At 33.6% G+C, this 8,014-nt stretch overlaps 2 protein-coding genes across 2 annotated transcripts in view; both read right to left on the bottom strand.

Moving 5' to 3' along the window:
* Positions 1-4,805, bottom strand: part of LOC135690105 (myosin-IIIb) — a 37,614-nt gene extending 32,809 nt beyond the window's left edge. Inside the window, exons 1-5 of the mRNA XM_065207576.2 lie at positions 4,403-4,805; positions 3,123-3,185; positions 2,370-2,576; positions 1,813-1,927; positions 1,106-1,158 (exon numbers count right to left, since the gene is read on the bottom strand). Of these exons, the coding sequence (XP_065063648.2) occupies positions 1,106-1,158; positions 1,813-1,927; positions 2,370-2,576; positions 3,123-3,185; positions 4,403-4,492 (528 nt within the window). The 5' untranslated portion in view covers positions 4,493-4,805. The remainder of the gene's footprint in view (positions 1-1,105; positions 1,159-1,812; positions 1,928-2,369; positions 2,577-3,122; positions 3,186-4,402) is intronic.
* Positions 4,806-6,075: 1,270 nt separating this feature from the next.
* Positions 6,076-7,642, bottom strand: LOC135689891 (uncharacterized). The gene is made up of 3 exons (XM_065207253.2): positions 7,313-7,642; positions 6,875-7,168; positions 6,076-6,607 (listed from the first exon to the last, which is right to left on the bottom strand). The coding sequence occupies exons 1-3, from the start codon at positions 7,460-7,462 to the stop codon at positions 6,326-6,328; spliced, it is 726 nt and encodes a 241-aa protein (XP_065063325.2). The 5' UTR covers positions 7,463-7,642; the 3' UTR covers positions 6,076-6,325.
* Between the last annotated feature and the right edge of the window lie 372 nt (positions 7,643-8,014).

Below are 8,014 nucleotides of genomic sequence, written 5' to 3'. Positions count from 1 at the left end.
GGGGGGTATTTTATAATTAGAGATTCCAATAGCAAACACACTTGGGTTAACCTAGACATTTCTTTGGCACTGAACAAACAATGATATCGATTACCACAGGATGCAGAGGCCATGATTCCTCGAGGCGAAACCTTAAAAATGTTATCCCAAACCCATTTTAGAACTAAATTGATTGGATACAGCCAAGGCAAACTGGATGCCTGTTCAGGGCATGCACCGTTCAGGAAAGGTCACCTAACCCAAATCGAAATTTGCACCTAGACCTAGTTGAGTATTTCCTAAGTGGCTTCCGCCCGGTGCTTCCAACCAGCCAACCCTCCCCTGGGAATCCTGTGTGCAAAGTAAATAGCACCTTAAGCCGTTTCTATTCAAGCAAAGAAATCAAACAGACAAATTGACTCAGGATCTTAAAGCAAGTAAAAGAATTCAAGCACCGATCGCGAAATCTGCTTTAAAACTCCGGAACAATTGCATAAAAGAGCCATAATAAACAGAACTGTTTACAAACAATGATGTGTCTAGACGCAGCAGTCTGGGATTGAAACATCAATAGCAAACACGGAAATAGCCTAAAATAAAACTCTCTAAAGAAATCTGTAAAAATGCAAAGAAAATAAAACCTGGAAGGTTTTAGACCATTTAAAACAACATAATTAACAAGAAATTCAGTTTGTGTAGATCTAAATCCTATAAGTAAAAACATAACCAATCCTTTTCAGTGCATCAAATCTTCGTTTTGGCAATAACCCTTTTAACTTCTTAACCAAGCTTCACACTATTTCCAAGCACAACATATTTGCTACCTTGACTAATGGACAGGCTATTATTTAAAAACAGGATTTTAGCTAATGGAAGTTAATTTCGTTAATTCGACCGAAAACAAATTCGATGGTCTGCTAAAATGTCTGAGCAAAGAAGGAAAATATATTTTAATAGTAGCCTTAAAAGATTATTTGCCGAAATGAATCTGTAAATGAATTATTTATATTGACTTGACAAAATATAAATATTGAAACCAAACTGATAAAAACACGAAATATTTAATGTACTATCAATCAAAACAGAATTTCAAAGAAAGTTTTTTTCAAATGCTACATTGAATTACCTTTCTCTGTCTGATCACTCTGGTCTTTTCTAGCATATAATCGGAAAATGATGCTGAAATGGATAAGAATAATCTTTCTGAGAAAATTTGTTATCTTTTCATAAATTTATTTAAATGATGATTGAAAAAAAAAATTCTGGTAACAGAAAAGTAGTGATTGACTGCAGAAGCTTTGTACTTGAAGAGTGTCATGAAAAGCTTTAGTACCATGTTTCAAAATGTTTGCTGTTTTTCAAAGGCATTTTTAACTTCTGTATCACAAATAGATTGGCTGCAGATTATAACATTGGGATGGCGGAATTTTTGTAGGTGGAGAAATGTGTGATTTTAAACACAAAAGTGTGCTTGTCTTTAAAGTAAGATAGTTCTAAATCTTTCTAATCTAACTCATCAAACTTAAAAGGCCTTGAGGTAGGGAAATAAAAATATGTGTCGACCCAGTAATAGACCTTAGCCCAAACCTCTGTCATTTTGAAAGAAATGAACAATTCACTTTGTTGCATAGTTACCCAACATTATTCTCTAACAAAATCTAGCACTAACATTGCTTCGCTTCTGCAAATTAATGCTGAATGTAGTGAAGGATCTTTCTAGTAGTTATTGAATATGGTGAACTTTAGAAGCACTGAATACCAGAAAATTCATATCCACACGATACAAAATTCCATGGAAGCCAAAAAACACAGGGCAAAGAATTAAAATCCTACCTGAAATAACAGTTCTGTCTGGTGAAAAGAAAAATTGCAAAAATTTTCCAAATCTTGTTGCATTTCTACTAAGTGGTGTTTTTGCATGTCCAAATGCATCCAAAATAATATTTGCCTGAACAGAAAATTATGCTTTAAGTGTTATTGACCTTTCTAACACTTTGAAATAAAACAATAAAACATCTTATAAAGCCTGGTCTGATAGGTTTATAGGTTATTCTTAGAGATTGATAAGCTGGTTTTTCAAGAAACAATAATTTACTAACAATATTTTATGAACACTCTCTAAAACTAGCTAAAACCAAGGCTTTTGAAAACAAACATAAACATCATCAGGCTTCTTACACAAACCAAATAGACAAAGGGATGTAATTTTGTTATTTACACTGAAGATACCCAGTTCATGAAGATCAAGGCTGCTAATGAAATGGTATTCAAAAAGAAATCTAATTCAGTAGAAGTCTTTTAAAACATATATGTTCCTGCTCTTATGGACAAAGTTAATATTTCAATGGAAAAGAGCAAAAAAACATTTTATTTGATACCAATTAACATACCATTGTAATCTTATACTGAATGTCTGGTTTCTCTGCTTTTAACAGTTTCAATAAGCTGCTCAAAACTATCCGACCAATCTCTGTCTTGCCAGAGCATGTTTCTCCAGCAATTACACAACACTGACTTTCAGCTTTTTCACATATTCCCTCATACATTGATAGGGCAACACCATGTGGATGGGGACCCTTTGCATTCTCTTTATTTGCCTATCAATAAAGATATGAACTATATTTCTACAAAACTCCTACAATAATAAAGCTTCAAATTGTGTTGCTTTTAATGCATCACTTGTGTTAACTTGAAAGATAAAAACTTAAACAATGTTAAAAGCTTATTTCAGGTTAAATTCTTCTGATTGAATATCACTACAAATAAAATTGGTCTGTTAGTTGTGAGGCAGTATCAAAGTTCTCACAATAATATTCTCTAAAAAATGGCCTGCTTCAAAATGCTTTATTATGACAACCACCAAAATATGATGGCAAATGACAAAAACTTTGCTTATTTCAATGTTCAACATATCTGGTAGATTACTGAAACACAACTGAAATTTGTTTTTGTTTTTGTAAACAATATTTACTGTTTATTCATAAAAGAGAAAGGCAATTTGGCAAAATGAGCCGATAAAATGTTTGAGTGGTGATAACATTATCTAGCTTAACATAGCTTTGCAAAATGTTATATTTACATAACATTTATTTCTAAAAACATTTCCAACATACACTTAGATCAGCTCATAAAAAAATACTAACCAAGTCCTGCTTTGACACACCTCTGAAAGCATTCAGTGCTACCAACACATCTCCAAGAAATGTCTAGATTCCAAAACAAACAAAAAAGAATGAAGAATATTTTATACTCTTTTCTTAGAGAACAATTTTTGAGAAAACAAGCCTCAAAACTGGTCAAAAAATAAGAACAGATTAAGAACACAAGCTGAGGCTGAGGCAATAAAATCTCCTCAAAAACTTGTTTTCAGAAAACAAGGAGGTTTTTGCTATCTAGAGTGTTGCTTTGTCTGTGAATTCTCAAACTTGTAAGCAAATAAAGGATTGTCAACTCACTCTATTGGCAAATAGGCCATGCACATTCACTCCCCTTGAACACAATATTCAGAGATGGCACCGATTACACCCTAATAACTTAAGAACATCTTTTTCTTCTTTTATTTTTTAATGCATCAAGGTAATAAGGAGAAAAATATTATTTTTCGTTCTGCCACAATATCTAACAATATTTAAAAATGTATAGAGTTTACAAAAATAAGTCAAAAATCAAGCCAAGTTCTAAAAAGACAACTAGCTCAATTCATGAGAAGCATTTAAGTCTCTTTTCACAAAACTTACATCTAAAGGTAAACACAGAAGAGAAAATTTTGAAGGCAAGAAATATTTTTCACAAAAAATTTTCAACTAATTTGTTGAGATTGGTGCCATACAACTAGAAAATTTACATTCTTGCAAGGGATTGGATACAAAAAAGATGAAAGGCTAACAGAACTGGACCAGGTCTTGTTGCTAAACCAAATAATATATTTCTACTCTGGGATGGCTTTTTACATGCAAATGGGCTCTATTTAAGCTTAATAACTCTATATTGTTTAGAATTCTATTGCCAGGAAAAGGTTTATAGGCAAAGATAATTAAATCTTCAAAAATATATTACAGATTTTTATCAATAAAAAGCTAAGAAACAGATTACTTGTTCAAAACAAACTATGCTTATAGAATCACTTAAGCCTTAATTGACAAATAAATTCTTTAGGTAGCCGGAAATATCGAGCTAGACAAGTTTAGTAACAGAACAATGCAAAATTTTGCTTCCCACTTCGAATGGTGCTGCGGCCCTTACTTCATTTTATAAATCGATAAAAAGGTTTCATTCACCCTACGATGTCATGAGTTTTTATGATGAAATTTACAAGTTATACAATTTAAGTGCATTTAGAAAATTAGCAGCTGGGGAAAGGAGAGGAGGACGTGAAAGAAATTAAGAAGACAGCAAGGAGAGTTGCTAACAAATATAAACTTACGAAATTTTCGCCTCTCTTCTCCCGTTCTTTCAAAATCTCCAAGAGAGAGCCTTCATCTTCCAACCCTAGGTCTACAAGGTTGTCATCCATTTGTAACTTTTGAATGTTTCTTTTTATTTTCTTGCGGTCACGGAACAACGTCAATATGTTTATCTGGCCTAACAGCAAGGGTCTTTTGTTGACGCTATCCGACAAGTGATGTCAAGACGTCGAGCTTCTTTTACGAGTTTGTAGTTTTAGGTTTCAACCCATTTAGTAATTACAGTGTTAAAAATGTAAGCGATGTGCCGAATAAACTTATTTTTATCCATATTTAAACAGTTTACAGCATTTCTGGCGTGTTCCTGCACATTCGAACTATTGTCCAACGCGATGAATAATTCAAATTAAATTTTCTACATATACTGCAAACGAGGCCACAGTTTGAACGAGATTTCTACCCCGATTTTTGCACCCTATCTACACCCAAGGTTCTACAGTAGGATGTTTGTGTGTAACACATTTGCCAACCACCATCCATGTAACATAAATGAGCAACTTTTAACTATTTACGTTCACATTTATGATCTATGTGCAAACAGACATGTCGTACTTAGAGGCATTTACACTCTACAGTAATTTTGTGCTTTAGAATTCATGTCGATCTAGGTGAACATAAAGAGTTTAAGAAAAATGAAATAATACATCATTGTAAGTTAGTTGTGCTGTATTTTAGTATATGCTATAGTGGCTTTTGGAATCACGGATTTGCAATCCAGTTTGCTGACTGGCAACACTTGCTTCTGGGGTCAGAAAATTAAAAATGTATTTCAAATTCAAATCAAAACGTACTCTGTTATTATTTACAGTATACAAAGAAAAGGTAAAAAGTTGAAAAATATCCATTAGTAGGAACAGTGAAAGTGGTCTATTTTTGAAAACAATCGACTGTTTCTAAAAAAGGAACGTCCTATATTGGTTCATGTTTAAGTTAAGGGTATCAGCCTGGCACTAACGCTGGGATTATCATATAACGTAAAATACATAAAAATTCAGGCCCTTTTTCTACACAGTCACCAGCCTTGTTCTAATTTTTTCACTAGAAGGAAGATATTTATTAAAAACACATCTTTTCATAAAACAAATAATATTATTCAAAACAAATTTAAAAGTACATTTATAAGCCAATTCTTTTAATATGCAGCTGTCTTATTAAGTCTAAAATTTCTTTCTTCAACTACAAGAGGCAATTTTTCTCCACCAAGGCCTGCTCTTCGCTCTAAGTATTTGTTTCAGATCACTGATCACTTCATTAAGATCGCTGTTTCGGTCTTGCACAGCCCGAAGTTCTTTTTCCACGAGCAACTTGGACTTTTTCTCTTCCGACAGCATCTGATTTTCTTTAGCAAGAGCATCGATCTTTTCTTTGCATTCCTTGTTCTGGTTTTGCAAAGATGCAATATTTGAGTTCATTGCTAGACTAAGCTGCAAATGCTTGCTGTATTCATCGATCGAGGTCTTCAGCAGCCTATCTTTCTCACTTTCCAAGTTTTTATTCTGCAATAGAGCAATAGTTCTTACTCATTGTGCAATGAATTCAAAGATGTCTATTTTTGACAATAACCGAGCACCATGCCAATAAATCCCTTACCCTAAATAATAGGTGACAGTCACACTAACATAGGTGTCTTTTATCGCTCCAGGTATTACACATAACCATCGTTCAGATTGTTTTCAATTTATCCTTAGAACTATCCTCTTGATAATGATCCACCAGTAGTGTTAATGATCCATTTTTCTGCTTATCTTTTCAGCTCTTACTAAATTACTGTCAATGGTTCAAAACTTGCTGATTACTTCACTTAGTTACAAATTCTTCTTGAAAAGTTTCAGTTGAAAATTAATTTAAACTTTCTTTTAAATAATCTACAAAGGCAAAAGATCTCATCTTACGTTTTCTTCTAGTGCTGAAGCTTTTGTCTCGTATTCTTGTGCTCTTGACTTCCAGTTCTTCATATTCAAAGTCATTTCCAGCAACTTTATGGAAGTCGCTTCAAAACTTTCTTCGGCATCAACAAGACTGCGTTCCAACAACTTGAGCTTCAGTTCCATATCTTTGCCTACTTTTTCTTTCGATTGGTTGTCTTCTTCTAACTTTTTCACTTGTTCTTCACTAACCGACAACTTTTCATCAACAATGGCTTCTCGTTGTTCCGATGCCCAAAGCTGTTTTCCGAGAAAAAATGTTTGTTAAAAAGTCTTTCAAATTATGATAATAATTAACTGGATTAACAACAACAGTTAGACCTTTATCCATCATTGTGGCTATAAAATTTATTATCCTACAACATGGAAACTGCAAAAATCTAAGCGAGTTGGATGTAGAAGACTTTTGCTTTGTTCGAATCCCATCTGAGAAACGCATTTATTAAAAATTTGTTTTTATTGAAATGGTCAATGTGTCGAATAATTGTGTTGATTTTATAAGCATACCTTCTCTGCCAACAAGGAGCATCTGACTTCACTTTCTTCAGCTCTCGTTCTCCAGTCTCTCACTTCCTTGGACAACTCCTCAAGAACAAGTGAAGTTTCCCTTGCATCGTCTTCCAAAGCCAGCAGCTCTCCTTCGATTGTTTTGACATCGATTATAAGCAGAAACTTGGTTTCCTCCAGTGTCTTAATTGTTCCCTCGCAATCCGACAACCGTTCTTTGGCAAACAGTGCTTGCTGCTCAAGCTCAGAAATATGTTTTTGTTGGGCTTCTGCGTGTTCTTTGGAATCTCTGAGCTGCGAAAAAATAAATGTTTCTTATAAGGAATCGTCCACCAATCTTCATTGTAAAATTTCCGACAAATTTAACGATCTGTCGATTGATAGATTACCTTAAAAAATGCTGTCATCAATATTCACAAAATACTTCTAAACACCAACCTCACTCTGCAATATCTGCAGCTGATTCTGGTTCTCTTCATCTTGCTCTCTGATGAGTTCTTCTAAAGAGTCAATTATCACTTGACTGCTTAGATTTTCTGCCATCTTTTCTTCTCTTAATTCTCTATTCTCATTTTGCAAGTTTTCCATTTCTTCTTTGAGAAGATGTTGACTTTGTGTTAAATCTTCATTTTCCTTTTTTAGAAGGGCTTTCTCCTCTCCCCATTGTTTCTTGATCACCTGATACAAGGATATAAATATTATTCAAGTATAAAAATTCTTGTTAATTTCAATTACTTTTGTACAATAATCTTCAGACGAATTCAGACTTTCTTACTTATATATATCTTCAAAGCAAAAAAATGAGCCATTTTTATGTTTTTCTGATAATAATGAAGCTAAAAAACCCTCTACAGTTGGTGTTAAAGAACAGCAATGTACCTTGAGAATATTCATCATATTCTGCATAGTCAAAGGAGTTTGAAAACTGTCTTTGTCGGCCAAGGTGCCAAAGTTCTCTTGAAAAAATACCGCAAAGATCTGTTTCGCACACAGCCTCTGCATTGCAAGCATGGATTTCTCTCGCTCATTCTCCAGCTCTCTTGTTAGTAGAAACAACTAGAATCGAACAAAGGTTTATGAGCAAATTAGAAGCAATTTAAGAAAGAGTTGTTTTCTTTACTCAAACATATATTTTGTGAT

Source organism: Rhopilema esculentum, chromosome 5 (genome assembly GCF_057945365.1).
Source record: "Rhopilema esculentum isolate cy_ngs chromosome 5, ASM5794536v1, whole genome shotgun sequence".
In the NCBI taxonomy this organism is placed as follows: Eukaryota; Metazoa; Cnidaria; class Scyphozoa; order Rhizostomeae; family Rhizostomatidae; genus Rhopilema; species Rhopilema esculentum.
This window is presented reverse-complemented; position numbering and strand designations above follow the sequence as displayed.

Bases quoted from the DNA above. Each gene is read 5' to 3' on its own strand.
- LOC135689891 (XM_065207253.2), bottom strand. From the start codon at position 7,462: ATGGAAAACTTGCAAAATGAGAATAGAGAATTAAGAGAAGAAAAGATG. The intron at 7,169-7,312 runs GTTGGTGTTTAG...ATTTTTTCGCAG, and splicing joins TGCAGATATTGCAGAGTGAG to CTCAGAGATTCCAAAGAACA. The intron at 6,608-6,874 runs GTATGCTTATAA...CTCGGAAAACAG, and splicing joins GCTCCTTGTTGGCAGAGAAG to CTTTGGGCATCGGAACAACG.